The following is a 26,932-nucleotide window of genomic DNA, read 5'->3' as shown; positions in this document are numbered from 1 at the left end:
GAAAGGCAAAGGTCCCGAGTTCGAGTCTCGGTCGGGCACACAGTTTTAATCTGCCAGGAAGTTTCATATCAGCGCACACTCCGCTGCAGAGTGAAAATCTCATTCTGTAGACAAAACCAATGTGCATGAAACTGTCACCAAGGATTTACAAATGAAGACTGAGCGTGTCAGGTTGGTCCTAAAGTGTTAACTGATAGCCATGAGAAATATCAACTTGTCCCGCAAGATCTTTTGAACTGTGTTCAAAGCAACTCTGTGGATGCTACTAACAACAATCAAATTTTTAGTTCAACACAGAGACAAAATGCAGCGGTACAAAATGTTACCTATATATCTCCCCACATCCAAAAAAAAAAAAAAAAAAAAAAACATATCTAAGGCTGTTGAGAGCAAAAGCAATGTTCACTGTATGCTTCAGAGCAAGGGTGTTGTCCACTGTTTGTACCTGATAGGCAACTGTCAATATTTTGCTCATATGGAAGTGCTTAACAGTCAAACAGAGATCAAACAGAATGAGATTTTCACTCTGCAGCGGAGTGTGCGCTGATATGAAACTTCCTGGCAGATTAAAACTGTGTACCCGACCGGGACTCGAACTCGAGACCTTAGCCTTTCGCGGGCAAGTGCTCTACCAACTGAGCTACCGAAGCACGACTCACGTCCGGTACTCACAGCTTTACTTCTGCCAGTACCTCGTCTCCTACCTTCGAAACTTTACAGAAGCTCTCCTGCGAACCTTGCAGAACTAGCACTCCTGAAAGAAAGGATATTGCGGAGACATGGCTTAGCCACAGCCTGGGGGATGTTTCCAGAATGAGATTTTCACTCTGCAGCGGAGTGTGCGCTGATATGAAACTTCCTGGCAGATTAAAACTGTGTACCCGACCGAGACTAAGGTCTCGAGTTCGAGTCTCGGTCGGGTACACAGTTTTAATCTGCCAGGAAGTTTCAGAGATCAAACACATCAGAAAAAGACACTGCAGCTAACTAGCTACTGCACCACAACAATGATCCCAGCCAAATAAGCCTTTTGGTCTGAGAGTATCTCTTCTTCTCTTGGCTACATTGCTGGACCTCTGTACAGTCCGGTTTCTCTTGTGTCACTGCATTAAAACAATGTCATTTGAAAATAGTGGACAATATGAAAGACTTCAGCAATGATCCTACGTGCTGTTCCAGAAAAACTCTTTCAAGGATGCCTAGTAAGTATGGAAATTTCTGACAAAGATGGGTTAATGCCCAAGGGCTCTACTTTGAAGAATTTTAATCATTTAAACTGATATGTTCAATTTTTAATTCCACACAATTCTTTTCAGACAGACAAGTATAATAACTTTGGCTTCTCCCCCTCTTCCCTCTGTTTCATCCCTTTCTCAACACTTCCAGCCTCTGCTGTGGTTGATACAGATCTATTACTGCTGATAATAAGTGGTACACAGAGAGGGAAATGGAAGAGGCACAAGATCACACAATAAGTGATTATATTTCTATCACATTAAGCAGTTATGTCACACTGATTAGCAGACTGAAACATTATCATCATTAAACACTGATAAAGTGTGAACCATTGTAAAAACACAAAGCAATACGGTATCCTAATTTATACTGTGTTCATATCACCACAATAATGCACACATGCTACAATGAAATATGGGACAACCAGAAATATTTGAAAGGTACGAACCTAGCCACTGGAGCACTGGCAGTTTCTGCTGTGTTCTCAGACACTTCTGCTGTTGGGACACCAGTTGATGGTCCTTCCATGGGGTCATCAGAAACTGTGTCATAAGTTGTTGCAGAAGATGGCCCTGCAATAGGCTGTCCAGCAACCACTGGGGCAGGACTAGGTGATGCAGAGCTTGTTGAAGGCGTTGCAGATGATGATATGTTAGATGGAGTAGCTTCAGCACTGACACTCACTACAGTATGTGATGCACTCGGAGAAGTGGGACCATGGCTTTCTACCGATGTACTAGCAGTCTCTGTCCGAGTTTCTGCATTCTTAGCGGCATCTGTTTCACCTCCCTCACCATCTTCTCCAGTTCCCATTTCCCTGTTCACACAACGAGCCACATTCCACTGCCTTATGGTCCCATCTAATGCACAGGAAGCAAGATACTCACTGTCAGGTGTCCACGATAAACTCACAACAGCATTAGAGTGTCCTTTAAACTCAGCCACAGTAGATGCAGACGGAATATCCCATATCTTGATTCGTTTGTCTTCACCTGAAATCAAGGGTAAAACTGAAGAATTCAGGGTTCTGGTACATGGTTGTAATTTGCCACAAAGTTCCATGAATAATGCTATTCCAATTGTTTGTTCAATAACCATTTGACATATTTACATTTAATTTCTATTTTGTTTAGATAAGTAAGTGCAATGGACAGGGCTTTGCTGTAATTAATTGTTACAGGCAGCTAATAGAATTCATGGAGAAATTTTGATACTGATCAGATGTGATTGTAACGAGGATTGTAACAGTGACTACATTAAGAGAAGCAAAGTCTGTAAGACTTTCAAGATGTTTTACGATCTCAGAACTGTAATCTTTGAGCAGCAAAACATGCAGTAAGTATACTGATTATAACGTACAACACATATGTAAATTAGGCACTGGTTATATTACAAACAGAAAATGGCCACTGTAGAAGTCGTTGCTTGCAGGGAACCTTTAAATTACTGTGTTGTTATAGTAGTATTCGATAAAGACAACAGAGTTATGATATGATCAGTTGTTACAATTGAGCACATTCTAAGTAATGATGGCAACAGAATGTAAGATCTATCCACACAAGAAGGATCAAGATATACAAAACAAGGCAAATAATTCGCTGAGTGTTCAAGCTACCATTGATATACATGATCAGTCAACTAGAGAAAAATCAATAGTGTGTCGTATCTCACTGAAGAACTTGAAATTTTGAGCACTAGTCAGATGCCTGTAAAGGAACTCTGGCTCGAGTTTAAAAGAATAGTTGACTACATATTGGACAGGTATGTCCCAAGTAGAACAGTTCATAATGGAAGAGAACCTCCACGGTATACAGTCGCTGCAAAGAAACTTCTAAAGAAATTGAGATTACTGGCATAATAGGTGTACAACAAAGCATAGGGCCAAAGAAATTCTGATCGTATGTAAAGGCTGTTAATGGCACCAACATCAGTGTCCAGTCCCTTGTGAACGAGACAGCAACTGAAATTGAGGGTAGCAAAGCAAAAGCTGAAATGCATAACTCCGTTTTCAAATGTTTCTTTACAAAGTAAAACCCAGGAGATTTGCCCCAATTTAATCCTCGTACCGCTGAAAAGATGAATGAAATAAATATTACTGTCAGTGGTGTTGACAAACATCTGAAATCGTTAAAACTAAACAAAGCTCCAGGCCCTGATGGAATCCATGTTAGATTCCATACCGAATTTGTGGCTGAGTTACTCCTCCTTCTAATTATAATCTAAGGCGCAGGTCATACCCGTCTACAAGAAGCGTAGTAGAAGTGATCCACAGAACTTCCATCCAATATCTTTGACACAGATTTGTTGTAGAATCTTAGAATACATTCTGAGCTCAAACATAATAAGGTATCTCGAACAGAATGACCTCCTCAACGCCAACCAACATGGATTTTGAAAACATTGATCATGTGAAACCCAACTCGCACTTTTCTCACATAAAATACTGGAAGCTTCGGATCAAGGCAATCAGGTAGATGCAGTGTTTCTTGATTTCCGAAAAGCATTTCACTCAGTACTACACTCATGCATATTGTCGAAAGTACGATCACATGGGGAATCAAATGAAATTTGTGACTGGACTGATGTCTTTTTGGTAGGGAGGTCATCTTATCCTGGATGGAGAGTCATTGTCAGATGTAGAAGTAGCTTCCAGTGTGCCCCTGGGAAGTATGTTGGGACCCTTGCTGTACATATTGTATATTAATGATCTTGCTGACAATATTAATAGTAAGAATCAGGCTTTTGCAGATGAGGCGGTTATCTTTAATGAAGCTGCATAAATATTCAGTCAGATCTTGATAATATTTCAATGTGGTGCAGAGATTGGAAACTAGCTCTAAATGTTCAGAAATATAAAGTTTTACAAAAAAAGGTAGTATCCTATGACTATAATATCAATGAGTAATTGTTGGAACTGACCAACTCATATAAATACCTCAGTGTAACACTTTGTAGGAACATGAAATGGAATGATCATGTAGGTTCAGTCATGGGTAAAGCAGGTGGTAGACTTCGATTTTTTGGTAGAATACTGGGGAAGTGCAATCACCCAAGTGCAATCCCTCCTAGAATATTGCTCAAGTGTGTGAGACCCGTACCAGATATGACTGACAGGAGATATGAATGTATACAGAAAAGGGCAGCACGAATAGTCGCAGGTTTCTTTAATCCGTGAGTGAGTGTCACAGAGATACCGAAGAAACTGGACTGGCAAATTATCCTGAGAAAGTCTATTAACTAAGTTTAAAAACCGGCTTTAAATTATTACTCTGGGGATATACCGTATTTACTCGAATCTAAGCTGCACTTTTTTTCGGTTTTTGTAATCCAAAAAAACCGGCTGCGGCTTAGAATCGAGTGCAAAGCAAGCGGAAGTTCTGAAAAATGAAACTTCCTGGCAGATATCAGCGCACACTCTGCTGCAGAGTGAAAAACTCATTCTGGTTCTGAAAAATGTTGGTAGGTGCTGCCACAACTAACTTCTGCCGTCGAATATATGTAGCGCTACAGAGGCAAGCTTTGTAGGCACAAAGATAAATACTGGCGCCAAAACCGATGCGCCAGTAAATAAAAAATAAAAATTAAAAAATTAAAAAAAAAAAAATAAAAAAAAAAAAGAAGGGTGCAAGACGAGCTTTTTTCCTCCACCCCGAGTTTCGACCACTGCATTTTCATACATTATCCAACGAAGTAAATACAAATTCCGTATTGTTCATCTTCGAATGTAGCAGAATTTCAATGTACTATGAAAATCCGACTGGCAAGACTGTTTAGGATGTTTGTCAATATGGCGAACTCTACGTTCTCAATTTTTTCCTACCTGTGAGAAGAGATGGTTGCTAATAGGAACCTGATGAAATGTGAATCACATGCAGTATTCTCTTCACCGTAAGAATAATATGAATATAAACATTTTGCCACGTATTTTTCACGTTTGCTGCTATCTCGTTTAAATCCTGTCTGCCTAATAAACTACGAAACTAGAGTGAGACAACAGCAAACGCGGAAGAATATACGTATCGTGTCATGTTTATATTCGTATTATTCCGATGCCTAATAGTGATACAGTCAGAAATGAAGCACGGCAACTGACTAGATTTTTAAACCTAAGATGACTAATTTCTGTGCAGAATTTGATGTACTAAAGAAGCGGCCGCAAAGATTTTCAGGAGAAAAATTTTCACCTAACTCTCGTTCAGAACATGTTCTATCATACGCAGTCTATTATTTGGTTCTTGTTGATCATTATCAAAGAAAGCAGCAGTGTAAGTAACAACAAATAGTAGTCTCTTGCCATTGTTTCGCTAATGAGACGATTCCTCTCTTTTTTTTTTTTGTAAGTGGCGGTAGTGCGCACAAAAGCAAGCCATGCTGCGAGCCGCGACAGGCCGTAAACACGCACTATCAGAATGCGACAAACAATGCATGACACAGTACAGTAATGCATTTTCAGCTTAAGAGTGACGTAAACACCTATGACCAGACGAAGCACGTGAAAAAAGAAGGGTACCCGAATAAATACGGACGGAGCGTCTGACGCCTAGCAATGGCTACCTGGTAAAGCTTAACTGCTATGCTTACGACTCGAACCAAACTACTGTAGCTGTATCGTCATTCATTCGACCTAAATTGTGTCTCATATTACAATGGACCAACTTTGTTTCGATTTGGAGGTGCGGCCTAAAACTTTTCTCTCCCCTTGAATTTCGAGTCTAAAATTATAGGTGCGGCTTAGATTCGGGAAATTTTTTTTTCCTTTATTTTTCAGGTGTGGCTTAGATTCGAGTGCGGCTTAGATTCGAGTAAATACGGTACTACAACCCCCTACATATCACTCATGCAACTATCGAGAGGATAAGGTTAGACTAATTATCGCATGTACAGAGATATTCAAAGATCCTTCTTCCCACACTCCAAACATGAATGGAACAGGAAGAAACCCTAATCACTGGTACAATGGAACGTACCCTGTACTATACATCTCATAGTGGTTTGCATAGCATACACGTAGATATCAATTTGTAGCTTCTCATCATTAGTAGGAGATGTAAATGTAGACTAGGAGACTACAACAACGAATACTGTACAAATCTCCACAATCTGTCTACTCAATTGAGTAGTTGCTTAAATGAGATAATTATGTGCAACAATACTATCCCCACAGTCTTTGAGGCCTTTGAAGTATATGAACGTACAATTTTGTTAACCTAAAATGCTTTTCTGTGTGTGGCCATGACAGTTCATCACTATTTTTTGTGTGATACCCTGATGATTAACCATGACAGAATTTTATCTATTCATTCTTTAAAAGATTAGTACTTCAGAACTTCCTTTCAGCTGGATGGATTAACTCAAACACTGGATGCAGGTTTGTGTCACATACATGGGACTATGGTGCTATTTATATGCATTTCACTGTAGAGTTCGCTGAAGAACTTTACTGCCAAAAACTGAATCCTGGCGAAACAATAGGACTTTAAATTTTGTATTTTATTAATGGGTGGTAATATTCTCTTGAAGTTAATTGTTTTCAATAATATAATATCATGATGTTAATTGTTTTCAAATAATAGTTTCTTGTGTGTGTGTGTGTGTGTGTGTGTGTGTGTGTGTGTGTGTGTGTTGACGCATGTACAATAGAAGTGTCATTAACGTTACAGTTGCAAATAAATACATTACATAACTGTCTTAGGATTTCTAGGGCTACCACACAAAAATTAGTCTATACTAAGTTTTACAGTAACACGTTTCAATTTCAGGTGTCAACTTCACTGTTTTGTAGAAATTGCTACTTCATGTAAGCAGAAAGACTTTTATAATTTTACTAATTGTATGACACTGGTACATGATTTAATGTTGGCAATTATCCTGGTTTGCAACTGTACTTTTATAGATCGGTTTACTAAGATCTTGGTACAGCTGCAGGGAACCCTCATTAAACACAGCCAGTAACTCATGTTCAGTATCAAAGGTAACATAATGTTATGCTTATAATGCATAACTAGTAACAGCAATTGGACAGAGGTTTTTTTATTGTAGTATCATGATAATCCTCCTCTTTACTTAGTTTGGTTTGTTTCTTCCCTATTCTGCAGTAATCCTTTTTATATCTAAGTACCTACTACAGTCAATCTCCTCAATTATCTTTTTCAAGTACTCTAATCCTTATCTGCTCCTACCTAATTGTTGGACAGGGATTGGATCCATCGTCCTCCCAACAGCGAGTCTAGTTTGCTAACCACTGCAACACATCACTCCATGATTTGTGGGTCCACCTTAGAAGAAGAAAGTGTAGGATGATTGTTCTTAATCTCTTTGGTTTTAATGTTAAACTTAGTTCAAATTTAGTGCTACACAGCCTGCCACTCCAATTAATAGTTCAAGTTATCTGTGGCTTCAGAAAGAATGGCAACATTGTCTGCGAACCTTTAAACTGATATACATTCCCCATGTAGTTTTGCTTGTGTCACAAGTAATCCTAGATGTATACAATTGGATTTAAAAATCTCATACCATACACAAGTCTAACACTGCATGTAAGAACCATGGCTGCCAAGACAACTATATAATGGTTTTATAATAGAAAAGGAGTGTGTTGGAGTATATGTGTTGTTATATAGGTCACAACTGCTCCAATTTCTAACTATAGCATAATTTTGGTTGATTTTATCCACAATATTTTTTTCTATATGTACTATATCTAAAAACAAAGATGATGTGACTTACCAAACGAAATCGCTAGCATGTCGATAGACACACAAACAAACACAAACACACACACATAATTCAAGCTTTCGCAACCAACGGTTGCTTCGTCAGGAAAGAGGGAAGGAGAGGGAAAGACGAAAGGATGTGGGTTTTAAGGGAGAGAGTAAGGAGTCATTCCAATCCCGGGAGCGGAAAGACTTACCTTAGGAGGGAAAAAAGGACAGGTATACACTCGCACACACCCACATATCCATCTGCACATACACAAACACAAGCAGACATTTGTAAAGACAAAGAGTTTGGGCAGAGATGTCAGTCGAGGCAAAGATGTTGTTGAATGACAGGTGAGGTATGACCATCCACCTAACCTTCGTAACCTCTTGGTTCATCCCTATGAAATCACCAAACCACCTTCCCTACCCTCTGGCTCCTACCCTTGTAACTGCCCCTGGTGTAAAACCTGTCCCATGCACCCTCCCACCACCACCTACTCCAGTCCTGTAACCCGGAAGGTGTACACGATCAAAGGCAGAGCCACGTGTGAAAGCACCCATGTGATTTACCAACTGACCTGCCTACACTGTGAAGCTTTGTATGTGGGAATGACCAGCAACAAACTGTCCATTCGCATGAATGGACACAGGCAGACAGTGTTTGTTGGTAATGAGGATCACCCTGTGGCTAAACATGCCTTGGTGAACGGCCAGCACATCTTGGCACAGTGTTACACCGTCCGGGTTATCTGGATACTTCCCACTAACACCAACCTGTCAGAACTCCGGAGATGGGAACCTGCCCTTCAGTATATCCTCTCTTCTCCTTATCCACCAGGCCTCAACCTCTGCTAATTTCAAGTTGCCGCTGCTCATACCTCACCTGTCATTCAACAACATCTTTGCCTCGACTGACATCTCTGCCCAAACTCTTTGTCTTTACAAATGTCTGCTTGTGTTTGTGTATGTGCAGATGGATATGTGGGTGTGTGCGAGTGTATACCTGTCCTTTTTTCCCCCCTAAGGTAAGTCTTTCCGCTCCCAGGATTGGAATGACTCCTTACCCTCTCCCTTAAAACCCACATCCTTTCGTCTTTCCCTCTCCTTCCCTCTTTCCTGACGAAGCAACCATTGGTTGCAAAAGCTTGAATTTTGTGTGTATGTTTGTGTTTGTTTGTGTGTCTATCGACATGCCAGCGATTTCGTTTGGTAAGTCACATCATCTTTGTGTTTAGAGATATTTTTCCCATGTGGAATGTTTCCCTCTGTTATATTCATGTCTATATGTGCTGTTTGATCTGTTTTAACAATAGTGTAGACAGAAGATACATTTATGAGGGTCTAGCGGGGTACGCAATTCAGGAGATGTCATCAGTGACAGTCTTTTTGTTTTGCCTATCTGCGACTCAGCATCTCCACTACATGTTGAGTAGAAACTTTCCTTCTCATAATATTGTTACATTCCATCTGGATTCCATTGTTTCATCTTCTTTCTCTTATTTTTACTTTTCTTTTTTTTTTTTTTTTTCACTATTGCGAGCAAATTTCACTGAAATACTGTGCAGAGGCATGGAATCATTAACCAAGCTGATTAGCTGGAAATATATCTTCTATCCATCATGTTAGGAAAACATCAGAAAACAAATAGTATCCACTGTTCAAACAAATTTCGGGATTGCAGCCGGTCGTCTTTCAATGCTTCGCACGACATTTCAACTGGGCACCTGCAAGTCATCTTCAGGTGAGCCGTCGCAGACTATCCACTATTAGTCACACATATTTTACGATGTAAATATTGTAAGTGACATGTAACTTGCCTCTGAATTACCATGTTAAAAATCAATCAAATGGTTAACCTGATGTACCATAAATCAAGAAATGAAGGAATAACACTTTCTCTTTAATGGGGCGTGTGTGGGTACAAAGATCTCTGACAGAGTGCGGATAGTGGAGTAACTGTCAGCTATGAACAGCAAAATCTGATCTCTAGATACAGGAAGAGTGATAGTACGGTTCTACACAAATGTAAACTAAACTTGATTTTTGCTTCATGATCCTTGCATTTTACTATATAATAATAACAGTCAACTAGGGACTTACCGGCTGAAGCAATGTATTTCCCATTTGGACTGCATCTCACAACTTGGACTGCTGCTCGATGACCTGCATATATTCGTATCAACTTTCCCTCTGACACAGTCCATAACCTGACAGTTTTGTCAGTTGATCCAGTAGCTATATATTTACAACTAGGATGGTATGATACAGACTGGAACAAAAATTAAAAGGAATGATGATACCTGTTTTAAATACTGAAATTTAAATCATCAATCAATTCACCTTCTTCCTCTTATTTTTACCCACTTTTAAAGTTTCTAAAGCACATCCTATTTGGTTCCAGAGCTAAACCTCTCAAATCCAAAGTGTTCATCTACAATATATAAGTAACAACGTATTTTGAGACATCAGAGTGAGAAACTGTTATGTAATTTGCCACACACATGTTGTTGCAGTGTAATCTCTCTCTCTCTCTCTCTCTCTCTCTCTCTCTCTCTCTCTCTCTCATTCTGTAAGTTACCCTTTCAACAAAAATTTTTAATCAGTTAATCGTGGTAATTGAACATGTGGAGACAATACATATAAATTAAATTTGAAACTAAGCTGTAGTTCCTTCTGGGCAATTTCTCCCATTCCAAAGAAGAGTTTTAACATAGAAACTTGTGGCTTACTTTGTACAAAAGTGTGTCAAATATATTTGTGTTGATAACTAGATATTGTGTACCTTTACATGAACTCATCAGTGCATGGATTGCATGCAGTGATATTTAACTACCAATTAAGCTAATATTCTGTGAGCTGACTTGTTCAATGTCTCCCTCTAGCACCACGACATTCATTACAATTATTTTTTCTACATTTTACATTTTAGCCTTAGGTAAATAAGACATCTTTTTAATATCTGCTTCATTCTAAAACTCTTTCGTATATCTGTTGGATACCTTCAACTATATCACAAGTCAAGTTACTGGTCATTTGGCACTGTGAGGCTTTTAACAGTTGGATCAAATTATTTCGCTATATACAGGATTCTTTTTTAAGGATGTAGTTCTGGTCAAAATTAGATGAAAAGTTCCTTTAATGATATGTCCAGTAACCAATACCTGTTGGGACATGGATAAATCTGTTTTCTCATTCCCATCTGCCTGTTAAATAGAAAGATACAGTATAGGCAATGCTGCACATAGTTACCACACATCTGGACACATCTTTTAACCCTCATTCGCATTGAAGCATGCACTCTTTTAAATACACTGACTCCTTTCAGACGGTGTCACATGCATAGAGCAATGCCTTTAAATGTACCCATAGCTAGAAATCCAACAAATTCTGTTCTGGTGTATGGGTTGGCCATGCTACTGGACCTCCTAGACCAATCTATCACCCAGGAAATGTTGCGGTAAGGTACTGCTTGTACAATCTGTACAAAATGGTGTGGTGACTACTCATGCATAAACCACAATCATTGTCTTTCAGCAAGCATAATGTTCCTCAACAGTGCTAGTAATTCATCATGTAGAAATCTGTGGTATACAGATACCGTAGAACTGTTTGGCACAGTTTGTGACCCTACGAGTCTATCATTGACAATCTCTGCTCATATACTAATACCAAAGCGATTCTGATGCCTCAGTTCCCTGACTGCTAGAAGATCTGCACTCCCCTTGTGTGTGTACTGTGGTAATTTATTATGCCATCTCTCACAAATCCTGCCTCATTTGAAAATAAAACGCAAGTTGTGAATAGCAGATTTTCAGCAATCTGTTATAGAAACCAGTGGCAGAACTGTAATCAGGAATGGTGGTCCACTGGCCAAATGGCTTGCAAATGTTGCATACAATAGGGATAAAGCAACTGCTTGTGCAGAACTGATCACACAAGAGAAAAGTTGATAATTCTTTGTACACTTGTTTCAGGATCACCATGTGCATGTTGCAATACCTGCTCCTTTATCTCTGACATGCAAACTGTGAAAGGCTACAGGGGCCCTTTATCCTTATTGTGAATGATCCAATGCCTGCAATTCCCTGGAATAGCCTGCTGGATATTCTTATAGATGAAATGGCACATTATGGATGTCATTCAGTTTACACCTCACAGGTCTGCAGATTGCTGCTGTTGACCAACCCACAAAAGAATACTTGACTGCCATTTCGTTTATGGAATAGGAGGCCTTCTTTCCACCATTTACAGTACAGTTCAAGGACTGTGCACAAAATCACTAGTCTTATTCTACTAATGTAGTGCACAGACATAACAGCCTAACTGACTGATGCAGCAGGTTGTTGCACTGCTACGACTGGCATCAGCACTATAATCAGTGTACTGCAAGCTATGACCATTCATGCATGTGCAATTAACTGCTATAGTAAGGCAGCCTACATCACCAAATACTGCACATTAGTCACCATAAGTCAAATCCATATCTCACCAGGTACCGGTCTCTGAACACAGAATTACAGGAACTTGTCTTCTAGTTTTGATAAATATGTCACACTTTTTTTTAAACATCCAGTATGTCACTGAAGTAGGCAACAACTTCAGTTAACAATGGAACCAAGTTCATTCACAACTAAGTTTCAGGAGGTACAGTTTGTAATCATCATTAAATAAATTCAGTATCCACCTGCGGGTAACCTATCTCCAGCAACTGTATATCTACAAGCTACAGTTGTTGTTGTTGTTGTTGTTGATGTGGTCTTCAGTCCTGCGACTGGTTTGATGCGGCTCTCCATGCTACTCTATCCAGTGCAAGCTGCTCCATCTCCCAGCACCTACTGCAACCTACATCCTTCTGAATCTGCTTAGTGTATTCATCTCCTGGTCTCCCTTTACGTTTTTTACCCTCCACGCTGCCCTCCAACACTAAATTGGTGATCCCTTGATGCCTCAGAACATGTCCTACCAACTGAGCCAGTCTTCTAGTCAAGTTGTGCCACAAACTTCTCTTCTCTCCCATCCTATGCAATACTTCCTCATTAGTTATGTGATCTACCCATCTAATCTTCAGCATTCTTCTGTAGCACCACATTTCGAAAGCTTCTATTCTCTTCTTGTCCAAACTATTTATCATCCATGTTTCACTTCCATACATGGCTACACTCCATACAAACACTTTCAGAAACGACTTCCTAACACTTAAATCTATACTCGAAGTTAACAAATTTCTCTTCTTCAGAAATGCTTTCCTTGCCATTGCCAGTCTACATTTTATATCCTCTCTACTTCGACCATCATCAGTTATTTTGCTCCCCAAATAGCAAAACTCCTTTACTACTTTAAGTTAATCTAATTCCCTCAGCATCACCCGACTTAATTCGACTACATTCCATTACCCTCGTTTTGCTTTTGTTGATGTTCATCTTATATCCTCCTTTCAAGACACTATCCATTCCGTTCAACTGCTCTTCCAAGTCCTTTGTTGTCTCTGACAGAATTACAATGTCATCGGCGAACCTCAAAGTTTTTATTTCTTCTCCATGTATTTTAATACCTACTCCGAATTTTTCTTTTGTTTCCTTTACTGCTTGCTCAATATACAGATTGAATAACATCGGGGAGAGGCTACAACCCTGTCTCACTCCCTTCCCAACCACTGCTTCCCTTTCATGTCCCTCGACTCTTATAACTGCCATCTGGCTTCTGTACAAATTGTAAATAGCTTTTCGCTCCCTGTCCCTGCCACCTTCAAAATTTGAAAGAGAGTATTCCAGTCAACATTGTCCAAAGCTTTCTCTAAGTCTACAAATGCTAGAAACGTAGGTTTGCCTTTCCTTAATCTAGCTTCTAAGATAAGTCGTAGGCTCAGTATGACACAGGAACTGGACAAAGGCTGACTAATGGTATGTTTAAGTGAATCATAATGTGTTATTGATTTGAAAGAATCTTGGCAACTTTGTTGTATTGTATGCAAGTGCTTACTACTAAAATGTTTGCCATTATACACAGGTAAAAGCACAAGTAAATCTGTCCAAATAAAAATGAGAAACATAGCAACATCAGGAAAAAGTAAGTTGCCTCTGTTTTGAAAAGTGAAATATTTATTTACATAAAAACAATCATTGTAATCAACCTTATGATGCATATACTTGACGAATTTGTGAATCTGAGTAACCAGGAGCAGCAGAAGTAGTTATTAAGTTGGTAAAAGGATACCAATCAAAACGTAGGTTGGGGACAATCAAAACGTAGGTGGGGGACAACTCTCACAGACCTTTCCAAAGAGTATAAGTTACACTTGGGTTTCACTACACTAAAAACGATATTATTTCAGTAAACACTACTTTATACATAGCAACAATGTGTCTTGTTATGCTTAAAATTTTATTTTTTGTAATAATTCACTAACTGAAGTTTAGCCAGCACTTTTCAACTATTTCAATCACTACAATATAAACTATGATTTTGTACACAAAGGCAAGTGCAAGAACGTGTGTAACAGTTATTCAGATCATCATATAGCAGAGATGCCGAGTCGCAGATAGGCACTTTAAGAGTGAAAATCTTTTTGTTGAGCCTATCTGCGACTCAGCATCTCCGCTATATGGTGAGTAGCAACTTTCCTTCTCATAACATTGTTACATTCCACCCTCGATTTTCCATTGTTTGAGTTATTCAGCTCAACTATATACAATGTAGTTGTGTTATTATTACTTCTCTCACAAAATGTTTGCTAAGTGAGGAAGACATAATACACACAAATAAGTGCAGTGGACTTACCTCAACATCTTGTGTATGTCCGATGAACACACGCAAAGCATACGTCCTATCAAGTGACCAGAGTCTGGCAGTATAATCACTGGATCCCGTGACAGCAAACATCCCCAGAGAGTCTACATCAAGAGACCAGATAGGTCTGTTGTGCCCTCTGTAAATATATAGATAATAATCTGAAGGTTCATTATCAGAGGCACTCAACAAACAAATACCAAGTATACCAGAACTTCATTAACACCTCAATATCCACAAAAGCATAATCATGTCACAATATTAACATATTGTGACATGATGTGAACTTGAGAACTGCAGCTCTTGATTTAAGTATGCAGTATCATTCTATTTCTTTTACACACACGTTGTATGGCACTCGTCATTACCTCGTGCAAAATTGTACTAATATTGAAAGCCAATCTAAACTGATTTGACAAGAAATAATAACTCAACAGTAATTCTGGAGTATAACAATGAGATTAATTTCTAAAAACAATGAAGAAGTAAGTTAGCTGTTCAATCAAGTTTTCACATACCCTGGATCCTTCAGCTGTCAAAAATATGATAAAACCAATGAAATGGAACGCTACTTAGCCATTCTAGGTCATTATAAAGTTTACATTCAAGCAAGGGTTGGATGTTGGTGTGAGCTGGACTATCTAACAGATGGTGTGGTGTAAAAATTTTGAAGAGGGTTCACAACACATGACAAAAACATTGTCAAAATGATCCAGAAAAGGAATGATGATGAAGCATTTCCAAATCATTTACAAACAAAAAAAATTAGAGAAATGTTCTGCAGAGAAAATGCTGAGCCGTATTAAATGATGATTAACAACATACAAATTAAACACATTAGATTCATGTAAAGGGCCATCACTAAAACTACACATTGCATTATGATTATCTCCTAAAACAAATTGCCATGAAAGGTAGACATGTAACTTTGATAGCTTGCACAATCTCACCACAGATAAATTGCTGTAGGTGTTCAATGTTTTTTACCAACAACAATATTGTGTAACACAAGTAACTGATATTCAGTATTTCTATAAATTACACATTATTTTTACTGTTTAGTTAATTCTGTCATATTTGTTATGTGTGAATGAGCTAGTCTGCTAAAATTCTTGTTTGATGAACTTAAAAATAGATCAGGACATAGGTGGCAAAGAATGTTGGAAAACTCCATCTTTCTAAACTCTAGTGTGAGCTTTGCTTGCCTTTATGTGACAGTACACTTTGCTGATGCGCGCAAATAATAAATTAACTTTGGTAAAAGACAACTTGCAAAATACAACTTGAGGAAGAATCTACCATTGTGACTTATTAAAGGGAAAAACAGAATCAAATAAATAGAGTACAAGATAAGTGTAAGTCAAACATTTGGAATGGAGTACAATAAAGAAGATGAATTCAAAGAGCAGTCAGAGAGGCACTGACTGACAGAATGAATGAATGTAAGAAGTAAGGTACGTAAGTAGTGCAGTGATACACAATGTTATTTAATAAGCAACAAGTATAACTTCTTCCTATTGTACCAATGAAACACTTTCATGGAGAAACTGGATTTTTAATCATGCCCACTTCTTGTATGTGTAGATATGATGGGAGAAAAGTGAGCACAGTGCATCAACAAGACACGATAATGTTTTGAAATTTGTGGTAAGTTATCATGTTCAGATTGGCTATGAGCATGTTGTGAGTGAGTGACCTGCTCACTCGTTGTTGTAATGGTTTACAAGAAACGTTAGAACACAACACAGAGAATTCTTTAAAGGGTGGTTATGTGGTTTTGTAGCCAGTTGCTACAGAATACAAGTTCTCTTAAAGCCCTTGACTCTCTGCAGATGGAGATGAAGTTTCATGGTGCAATTAATGACATCGCACAGCAGGACCACTGCATGAAGACTCAACAAAAAGGTGACCATAATAAGATACTCAAAGTAACCAATATTATGAACAGCATCAGGGTGACAGATCACCTCATGAAGAGTGTACATTCAGCAATACATATTATCTGAGTAGGTGGGTAGGTAGGTAGATAGGATTTCCATTAATATCGTGAAGACAATAAGTTCGTTACAGAGGGACCACAAACTTGGATTGGACAATGAGGCGACAGAAAATTGGTCATGTCTTTGTAAAAAGAACCACCCTCGTAGTTTAGGGAAGCCATGTAAAACTGATTAGCTGATTTGAAATATTTCCTCCAGACAGTACATCCAGTGTTGCAACTACTGCCTATCTTGCTTGTGCACTAACATTGAGGTCATTTGAGTCAAAGCACAAGTTGAGCTGGATGAGGATGAGAAATGGCATAACTCCATCCAAGATGAACAAATTCACCTGAAGGGGTCTAGGGAAGTCACAGAATATCTAAATAAGAATGAAAATGTGTGCCCTACTTCACTACAATACGCATGCAATTTTTTATCCACTAACCCGTGTACTCAATAGGAATAGAAGAAAATGGCAGACAGAAAAGAAAGAGGGAGGTGGAGAAGGGAAGATAGGGTGAAGATGGTGGGAGGGAATTTCAGGATTGGAGGTAGCATAAAGGGGAGAGAGGTATGCAACTTTATATGCTATTACAGTCATTTTATCTGTGTATGTGTTACTAATGGATCAGTGACGCTTCAGGTACAATGCAGTTATTCCTCTCTTGTCTCTGTTATCCTTAGATAAACGGCATCAGCTTTTCTACCCACTTTCAACCCCCCCCCCCCCCCCCCTCTCTCATTAAGTACTGATGTACTATGGATAAATTCAAACAACTACAGTTCAGAAAGAAGAGCAGACACTCTACATTTTAAGTAGGAGAAGTATGTGAGACGACTCAGTTCTTACAAAAATTGTTGATGTTAATACCCTCCTTTTGGATTGGAAGCAGTTATTGAACTTCCGCACATACAGTTAAGTTGCCCACAGAATTATGGCCAAAAGTTAACCAGAGCATTCTGTAAAACTAAGAATTTGATATTACTATGGTGGACTGGTAGCAAGATGCTGCTCATATGTTGGGACAGAGGTCTGAGCAGCAATCAAGCTGTAGTAGTCTGTCTACTTCTTTTGGTTTTCTAAATATCGGAAATTTTTCTGGGCTGTTGATGCCCAATTACAAACTGATGTTTGCTTAAAATTCTTTTGAGTCGAATTAACTTGCTTTCACCTAAGAATATATTTAATGTTTATGATCGGCTGTTCTAGCTTGTGTGCATGCCCGCAGACCACCAGGTGCCCATGGACACAGGTGGTCAAAACAGCTGATGTGCAGGCACTCAGGTAGCCTGGCCAAGGCTACATAACTGTATTGCCCTAGGGCAGATATGGCCAAGCGGCTTGGCACACATGCAGAAAGCATGCAATAGGGCTATTTCATGGGTAGCCCACAGTACCTGCATCTGCCTGAAGGTGATCTGACAGGTGTTCGCAAGTGCCTGTGTCCCACGGGACAGCACTGGAACAGCAGTGTCTATGAAAGAAAGCAATTCATTTCTACTTTGCTGGTATGTAAATTATATTGTGAGTGTATTTCATTACGGCAAATAACATTTTTGAGTAGTCAGAATCTGCTTAGAATAATTGGAAAACCGCTCAGAAATTCAAATCAGTTGGCAAGAACACTGATATTTAGTGTTCTCTGATAGACTGCTATAAATAAAATCAGTGAATAACCAACAATTGCATCATCATACAAAAAACGAATCCATTGTTAGTTATTGATACAGTGCACCTTAAACTGAGTGATAATTCACAACTAGTCATAATTACAGCATCTTGTTACTGGCTTCTTCTCTGTTATGTGACAATATCACAGTAATTTCAATTAACCATTATATTTGGACCTTTCATATTTTTCCTGGTTTTCTGTAAATTGTCTGTGAAAAAATAATAGTGTCACAGTTTCATTCTGCCACGACTCCTCTGCAAGCTTCATAGAGGACCTATGCATATCTTTGAGGACTGCCACCTCTGGGAGAAACAATACGCCAGAGAATTACTCAGTCCCAGACTTAAAATAGATGTTCAAGGAATGCATGTTACACTACACAGCAGATTGACTGCTATCTGCTTAAACACTTTACAGAAAGTTAAAGACAATTTGATGTAATAATTACCTGTATATTGCTGCACAGATGTTGTTCCCTAATGTCCAACATCTCATTGTAGCATCATGTGAAACAGACAGAAGCATCTGTTCAGATTTTTCTTCATTTACAAATCTGAGATCTTGAACTTGCTTACAGTGGCCAAAGAGGGATACCATGTCACTCTCATGTCTGCAACAAATGCAAAGATTAAAAATATGGCCTCCATTGTCACACCCACAGCCCCCCCTCCCCCCCCAAAAAAAAATAAAAAATAAAATAAAATAAAATAAAAGATCATCGCTCATTAAATTTCAATTACCAGAAACATACCGATCATCTGCATCTTCATCACTTCCCTCTACGTCAGTCTCAGCTTCAGGAAACGGTAACAGTACATGTTTCTTTGGAACAGGTAGCTTCTTATTTGTCAAGCTCCACAGCTTTACAACAGATCCCATGCCAACTGCTAATTTGTCAAGTTTATTTGTGAATCTTCCACATGCTGTTCTATGGACAGAAGAGTTGGATGAACAACACACAAATAAATTATCCAAATATTCCTCTACACTCACTCCCCAAAATGGGTTTAACTATTATTTAAAAATGATGTTTTTCAAAATAAATGGCACTTTGCCATGGAAGAAAACGGCAAATCTAACGCCATCGCTTGGGGAGTGCCATTAGGTACATGTTTCAAGAGGATGTGTTTGGGAGTCTAAAATATACAGAGCTTACACACACACACACACACACACACACACACACACACACACACACACAGACCAAGAAAGAAAAAAATTAGCTTTTTCCAGGTGAAAATACAAATTTATCCGGATGAAAGTACATTTTTTCCATGTTAAGTGACAATATACTTCCATGTTAAGTGACAATATACTTCCCCTCGGAGCTCTAAAACTTATCAATCCTTTGAACGATGAATGTTTTATACACCGGCACAGAACTTCCTGGCACTTTAGGAAATGAAACCCAGCAAAAACAACATTTTGGAAAGAGTTTTGATGCGTGACAACATGTACACTGCATATTTTTGTATTATGAAAGTATAAACTCGTATTTCACCAAATACAGCACAGGAGTTGCTGAAGCACTGAAGTCGAGAGCACTTTTGTCAGCCAGTCACAACTCATACCACATGATCTTGCCAGTCAATGACAGCGGATATTCAGAGCATAAGATGCGTGATGTAGTCAGCGAATAGCATCATCATTGTTATGTAACACAAACATACAAATAGGAAAAGTTGAATTAGAGCACAGCTTAAACTGCTGCAGCTGAATATTTCTGACAAGTACCATTATGAATTTTACTGTTGTGTACCAAATGTTTCATGGATTACCTGACTGAATATATATGTCCCATCAAGCACTTCGAATTCTCTGCAGAAAAGCCAGTTGTGTGTGAAATTGTTCAAGAACTCACTCTGCACTTCCATTATTGCGTAATTTGAAATTATGAAAAAATTAAAACACACATGAAAAACTAACCTTTAAACTTGGTCTTTAGTGTGTCTTACCCTCTAAGGTATATTAAACACAAACATGCCAGCCAAAATTTAAAATAATGGCATAAATGGCTGGTCAACTCGGCCCAAACTTTGTCTACGCGAGATGACTAGTCCTCAGTGTCAGGTTTTGAATAAGAGCCCAGTGCCCCGTGATTTAAGAAATTCATCACTCATTCTCACACATAACATAATTCACCTTGCATGAAAAGAAATTTACATTGAAAGTAATGCTTCTCAAAGCTTCATTTGCAAAATTTTCCTGCACCCTGTTACAAAAGTAAACAGTTGTGATGTCACACTCGTCAAAACAAGGCCCATGAGAGAGACGCGCCGAAAGCAGTACATTGTTATGGTGTACTGCATAGCCTTTGACACATTTTGTTGTTGGCATATGCTTGGGTGTGCATTGTGTTTTGTTATTGTAAGTGGCACATTCTCTTTGCAACTAAGTTTTATTTTGGTGTTATTCTGTCATTTATGTTTTACTGCTGCAATATTATTCTGCAGTGGCAGGCTAAAGTAAAATTTTTTGTTAAACTATCAGTTCTTACCAGTCAAAAATACAAAAATTTAACTGGAAAGTATAACATTGAAAAATTCCCAGATTTCTCCCAGATAAAAAAATCCCCAGGTTTTTCCAGGATTTCCCAGATGTCCTGGAGTGGATAGATCCTGATATATCTGTAGACACAGACATGGCCTGCTGCAACACTTTTCGAATACTGTACTCTATCATGAGATACACAATTTTTAACTAACAGTTGACTACGTAATGTAGAAATTGCATTGGTACAGTGTGTGACATTTCAAGCTGCAGTAAGTTCACTATTTAAATATGAACATCCAATTTTCTTTCCGTAGTTGAGTACATGGCATGATTTTGCTTACACCCACTTCTGTAGTATAAGCTAAGGCAACTTAAATTCATGTTGGAAATTACAATAAATCAAATAATCATATATTGTTACTGTCCGCTAGAATAAGTGACAACATCACAATTTCATTCAAAGGCAGTTTTAGCTTAGTGATTCGAAAGTAATGACTGATAAGTAATGAGGTGGCTTTACTTAGCCACATATCAGTAGGAATTGTTATGTGTACATTCCAGCTGGAACAGGCAACCAACTATGAAATAATACTGAATGCATTATGTGGTAACTATAGGGAACAACTTGTCCAGCTGCAAACAAAAGATGGCAGCATTCAATCTTTGTCCAGCTCCAAACAAAAGATGGCGGCATTCAATCTTCTAACTCCAAAAATTGATGGTCGTGTGATCGTCATGATCATCACCATCTTACCTGATAAATGGGCATTATCATGCATGCTGTTATTAGAGTTCTGATCACTACAACTAAGGTCAGAAAAATTATTGACAATAATAGCAGGGTATTAAGGTTTGATAAAGTGATCTGTTAAATTACAATAACTGAAAAATAATAAGAAAACAGATTAGCTCACATACTGTACAAAACAGTTTTTGTCAACAGTAAAATTAATTCCTCATCGCAATACGTATAAATATGAGTGTGTGTGTGTGTGTGTGTGTGTGTGTGTGTGTGTGTGTGTGTGTGTATGCGCGGGCGCGCGCGCCCTCTTCGTTAATAAAGACCCATCTTGGCTCAATGCAATCACTCTAAACCTGCTGAAGGGCAATTAATGTTGTATTCTTAATTTAACAGTGAATGCAGAGATGCTGAAAGAGCTTTCTGCAAGTAACATTGCAGCAGTGTATTACGTAAGGTGATGAAAGAAGCCAATCTTCAATTTATATCATCTGAGGCAGAACTGCTTGAATTGCGGTTAACTTGTAGACTGACACCAAGGTGTCAAAGGTATTGTTTTAGATAAGAAACAGAGTACAGGTACGAACTTACCATATACTTAAGACTTCAGAGTTGTGGACTGGTATACAAACAAAATTGAGACTCTGCTGAGCTTTAATAAGTCAAGTTTGACATGCTCAGCAGCATAATCCATCACTGGATGGTCAACTCTGTTCTTTACCAGAGTTTGGTGGTGACCATTCATTCGGGTGAACAGATGGTTGGTGGTCATGCCCACATAAAGTCCTGAGTAGAGGCTACATCAGAGCTGATGTATATATATGTAGCTTCTTTAGCTGGTGGCTCCGATAGGATAAGTCTGTGACAGGACAAGTAAGATGTGCTCAGTGGGTGAAGTGTACAGGTCTTGCATCTGGCTCTTCCACAGAGGTATAATCCATGTGACAGGTAGAGTTTGGAACAGGTTTGATGTAAGGGTGGAATAAAGTTTTTTTTAGATTGGATGGGTAGCAGAATACAACAACAGGAAGGCTGGTAGGATTGTGGATAAGATGTTCCTCATTTCCAGGCTTGATGACATGTATAATCAGGCCACTGGAAGAATTTCACAGACACTTAATGCACACATAGCACACTGTGTGGAACGGATACACTAGCACCAATCTAAGCTCTAGAATTTGCAAATGGCACAGATATTCTTTCAGCAACTCACATATAGTCAAAACCTTGACGAAGGATATGGTTAAGCTTTTCCAGTCTGTGATTAAATTGGATCAGGAGGTGGGTGCTCCTTTGCAGCTGGTCTGTGGGGATGATCAGAGGATTAGGGACATTTTTAGATGTGGCTTGTGAAAACTGTTTTGTGAATTAATGCCTGTCTGTGGAAACATTAGTAAGACCTGCAGCATATTGGGGATTGCTCATTACCACAGATTGCATTATCCATGACTGGTCAGACTATATGGTAGAGACTTCAGGCTGCGTCCTACTTAAGTCACAGAAGCGACCGACAGTGCGTGACAGCTTCAGGCAACAAAACACAACTGCAGGTACAGTTACAGAAGTGTCCTACGTGAGTGACATCTGTGTCACTGCCTGTCTCCCACTGGAACTGGTGATGTTTGAATTCAAACATGTTTGGATCTTGTCGCTGCAGCATGCATGACAGAGAGTGATTGCCATGTGTCTTCTCGGCAAAGCAGTGGAGCAGATGTGACGGCAGCTATGAAATACTTGAGTGTTTTCTCAAATTCATTTTTCATATACATCTTGTATTCAATATGTTCATTGCTCCCAATATTGTTAAAAATGTAACTTTTATATTTGCCCATAAACCAAATCACTGCGTTATTTTTTGCCTGAGGGTAGTAACTTTCTTCTGGTCTGAAGAAAATGTTAGTCGGTACATTGGGTCTCAGGAAAGGTTCCAGCAATATGATGAACAGGAACATGGATAAGGGGATTCCTTGGGTAACACACCTTTTTATTTCAATTTGTTTTGTCAGTTGACAGTTAACAAAGATTTGTGCAGTAACACCCATTGCCATGTTCTTGATGATGTCGATGGTTTTTGGCTAGAAGTCCATTTGGCACACTGTCTCTATCAGGTATTCGTGATTAATTTGATCAAATGCCATATGGAAGTCTCAGTCCACATTTTATGTCACATGCCTGCGTTAGTGCAATGACATCACGATACAAAGCTGCAGTTTGTAAAATTGTCCTTCTAAAAGCAGAAGTCTGCTGTTGGCCTATGATGTCAGCAGTGCATGGCATAAAGCGCTTATTAATTACTCGAGCTATAATTTTATAATCCGAATTCAAAAGCAAAATCGGCCATAGGTTGTTTATTTTTTTGCAGCCTCTGTTCTTCAGGGTCAACACGATTTTGCCCTGTTTGAACTCTGCAGGCACTGGCTTTCCCTGTAACACTTCATTGACAATTTCAGTGAACTTTTCTCCTGTCAGGGTCCCAAATCGTTTATAGAATTCAATGGGCAGTCCATCAGGTCCTGGAGATTTCCTAGCTGGGGAGCTGCTTATGATTTCCAATACATCTTCCTTGGTCATGTCCAAAGAAATGTTTTCATCATCATCTCATGATATTCATGGAAGATATGCACCAAAGAGCGCATCATATTCTTCTTCGTTTGTTTACCCTGACGCATAAATACGTTCATAGTACACAGAGATCGCTTTAATTATTCCCTTCTGGGAGGTGATTATGGTACCATCATCGATTTGAAGTTCATCCATGAAACAACTTCTTCTTCTTCTTCTATTCCTGGCATGTCTGACAAGATGGTACAATGCAGAAGTCTCATCTTCAGTGACTGACTTTGCTTTGGATTTTATCTCAAGTCCCCCGCCCCCCCCCCCCCCCCCCCCCCACGTTCTTTACATTTCAGACTTATTAACTTTGCTTTTATTTGATCGGTCCGATCGTAAAGGTCCCTTAGCACACTATAGTTGAATTCTACAGTCTGTTTCCTTTTTCTGGCCATATCTATACTAAAAGATATTACAACTTTCTTTAGCTTCGGTTTCGCTCATTGGGTCCACCATTCTATCACACTTGGAAAGTTGTTTAGTGAATGGAGACACATTTCCCAAGCTCTGGTTAGGGCATCTTCTAAGTCTTCTTGTGATTAAAATGATATACTGTATTTAGATTCCACTGGCTTCTTACTCTTCGAACCCAGGACTTTTTTGAAGCTCGTAATCACAAACTCTTACGCTACTGCTACACCACAGCTAGCTATTAGTTCAACTTATCAAAATGTGTATTATGTATGTATTTAGGGTAGTTAGTCATGTAGTCAGTCATTCTTCTGCATCATTATTGACTGTTAAAAGTTCTTTCTTGATCATGTCACAAAGATTCATCTTTGATGTATTGATGAGATGGTCGAATGCTCCTCTGCTCATTCACGCGTATTCGAAAAATTTGTCTGGTGATCTTCATAGTTGATGATATTTATGAAATTTTCCATGGAGATTCCTCCCTTTGTAAATTTCATGCACAGCATTCCTTATCCTTTTATTTTCTTAAGTAAACCTAATTTTTTTGCCTTACTCTCCAGCTACAGTATTCTATAGTTTAAGAGCGCCATTTTATAGAAACAGCTGGTTGGCTCTAACCAGTCATCCTGTAGCGTGACATGGTCGCTCACATGCAGGACACCCGAACTTTTCACCCAATGTTGCTACTTGTCGCTGGAGTGTCGCATATCCAGAAGTCACTCGCTGTTCGGTCACTTCTGTCGCTCATGTAACACACGGCCTTAGTGTGGAGGTGTAGCAACTATCAAAATACCATTACTGTTGATAGTTGGTGGGCTTGATATGGACACAGGTATTTTACAGAGCCGTTAGAAAAGTGGAGGTCAAAAGCCAGTAAGGTGGCATGCTGTGCCGAGAAAGACCAGAAAAAGTGAATGGGAGAGAGGGTGTAGAGGCTGGCGAGGAATGAAGACAGAGCGTCTTGGCCATGCGTACAGATAATTAAGATATCATTAATGAACAAGGTCTTGGGATTTTGGTTTGCTGGGAGGGTTTCCTCTGGATCAAGGATGCACAGATTGCAGAGCAAATGTGGACAACCTTGATCTAATGGCGACCCACCCCTCACCATTTGTCCTTGTAATTTTTTACTCATCTTTCATCCTCTCCTGGTAAGGAAAGGGTGGGCCCTCATAGACCTAGGTTCATTTGGGCCATGTCAGTCTAGATGACATTGTGTCACAGGAGTCCCAATTTGAAATAACAACTTGTCTCATGGCACATTATTTTTGAATTGTGCAACAATGCAGTCAGAGCAACAAGAGCAGTGCGGTGGCCTGCAGGGAACGTTATTATTTAGTCATTGGTGGTTCGTGATTTCTACAATACATATCTTGCATCACAAGCTTCATCTGCCTACTCATTTGTGCACTGAACTTTTTGCAGCAAAGGTAAGCAACAATTTATACATTCCTCTGAATTTCATGCAGTAGGTTTGTTTACCCATATGAACATTTTTATTTTTCTCTTGCTAAATGTGACTGCGAAAATTCACTGTCCTCACTTGGAGGAGCCCTATAGGACAAAAAGTGGCAATTTCAAGATACCTAGATCATTAAACATTTTTTTTGTTCACACACTAAATAATACCACTTGCCTATTTGCAAAACTGTTGTAGCTGGCCTAAAGGAATACAACTTTAGGAGACACTATAAGAGACTGCTTTCTGCATTTTCTGAATTGCCAGAAGAACTATATATACACAAAATTTCTTCTTCTTGTAATTGACGTGCCAGCAAGCAACGTTCAGAAAACCTGTTAAAGATTCAGAAAGTGCATCAGAAATAAGTTTTGAAATACAGTATAACCCTGCTTTTACATTCCTGGAATTAATGTTTTCTGCCATTTACGACATTTTTTATCAATGTCATCAAATTTCCTATGCCGACAATGTTAATTCACATCTGATTTTGCATCAACATATTTATAATTTTCCCGCAATTTATGCCTTATGAAAAAGTGTCCGAGGGAGAAGAACTATGATGTTGGCCATTAAGTAGTGTTTACAAACATAATTTAGCGGACTTAAACCGGTAAACGTGTAAAAGTTGGAACAATTCGTGCTGTATCTCCTGCCACTGCCAAACTCCACTCTGCCCGTTGGCTGATAGGAATAACTAGGCTCATACAAATAAAGATATCATGACCAATCACTACAATTTCCAAACTGTCTCTACAGTGCATTCAGTTTTGTGATTGTTCTAATCGTCGTCGTCACTTTTGTTGAACCATATTTAGTGTGTTTCATCTTTTGGCCAC

At 38.9% G+C, this 26,932-nt stretch overlaps 1 protein-coding gene across 1 annotated transcript in view; it reads right to left on the bottom strand.

Moving 5' to 3' along the window:
- LOC124594805 (TAF5-like RNA polymerase II p300/CBP-associated factor-associated factor 65 kDa subunit 5L) overlaps positions 1–26,932 on the bottom strand; it is a 156,024-nt gene that overhangs the window by 12,473 nt on the left and 116,619 nt on the right. Inside the window, exons 7-11 of the mRNA XM_047133235.1 lie at positions 19,130–19,306; positions 18,827–18,988; positions 14,715–14,862; positions 10,038–10,206; positions 1,685–2,228 (exon numbers count right to left, since the gene is read on the bottom strand). Coding sequence (XP_046989191.1) covers positions 1,685–2,228; positions 10,038–10,206; positions 14,715–14,862; positions 18,827–18,988; positions 19,130–19,306 — 1,200 coding nt within the window. The remainder of the gene's footprint in view (positions 1–1,684; positions 2,229–10,037; positions 10,207–14,714; positions 14,863–18,826; positions 18,989–19,129; positions 19,307–26,932) is intronic.

The sequence above is a fragment of the Schistocerca americana genome, chromosome 2 (assembly GCF_021461395.2).
Source record: "Schistocerca americana isolate TAMUIC-IGC-003095 chromosome 2, iqSchAmer2.1, whole genome shotgun sequence".
NCBI lineage: Eukaryota > Metazoa > Arthropoda > Insecta > Orthoptera > Acrididae > Schistocerca > Schistocerca americana.
Note: the sequence above shows the minus strand (reverse complement) of the source record. Positions and strands in the feature narration are given on the sequence as shown.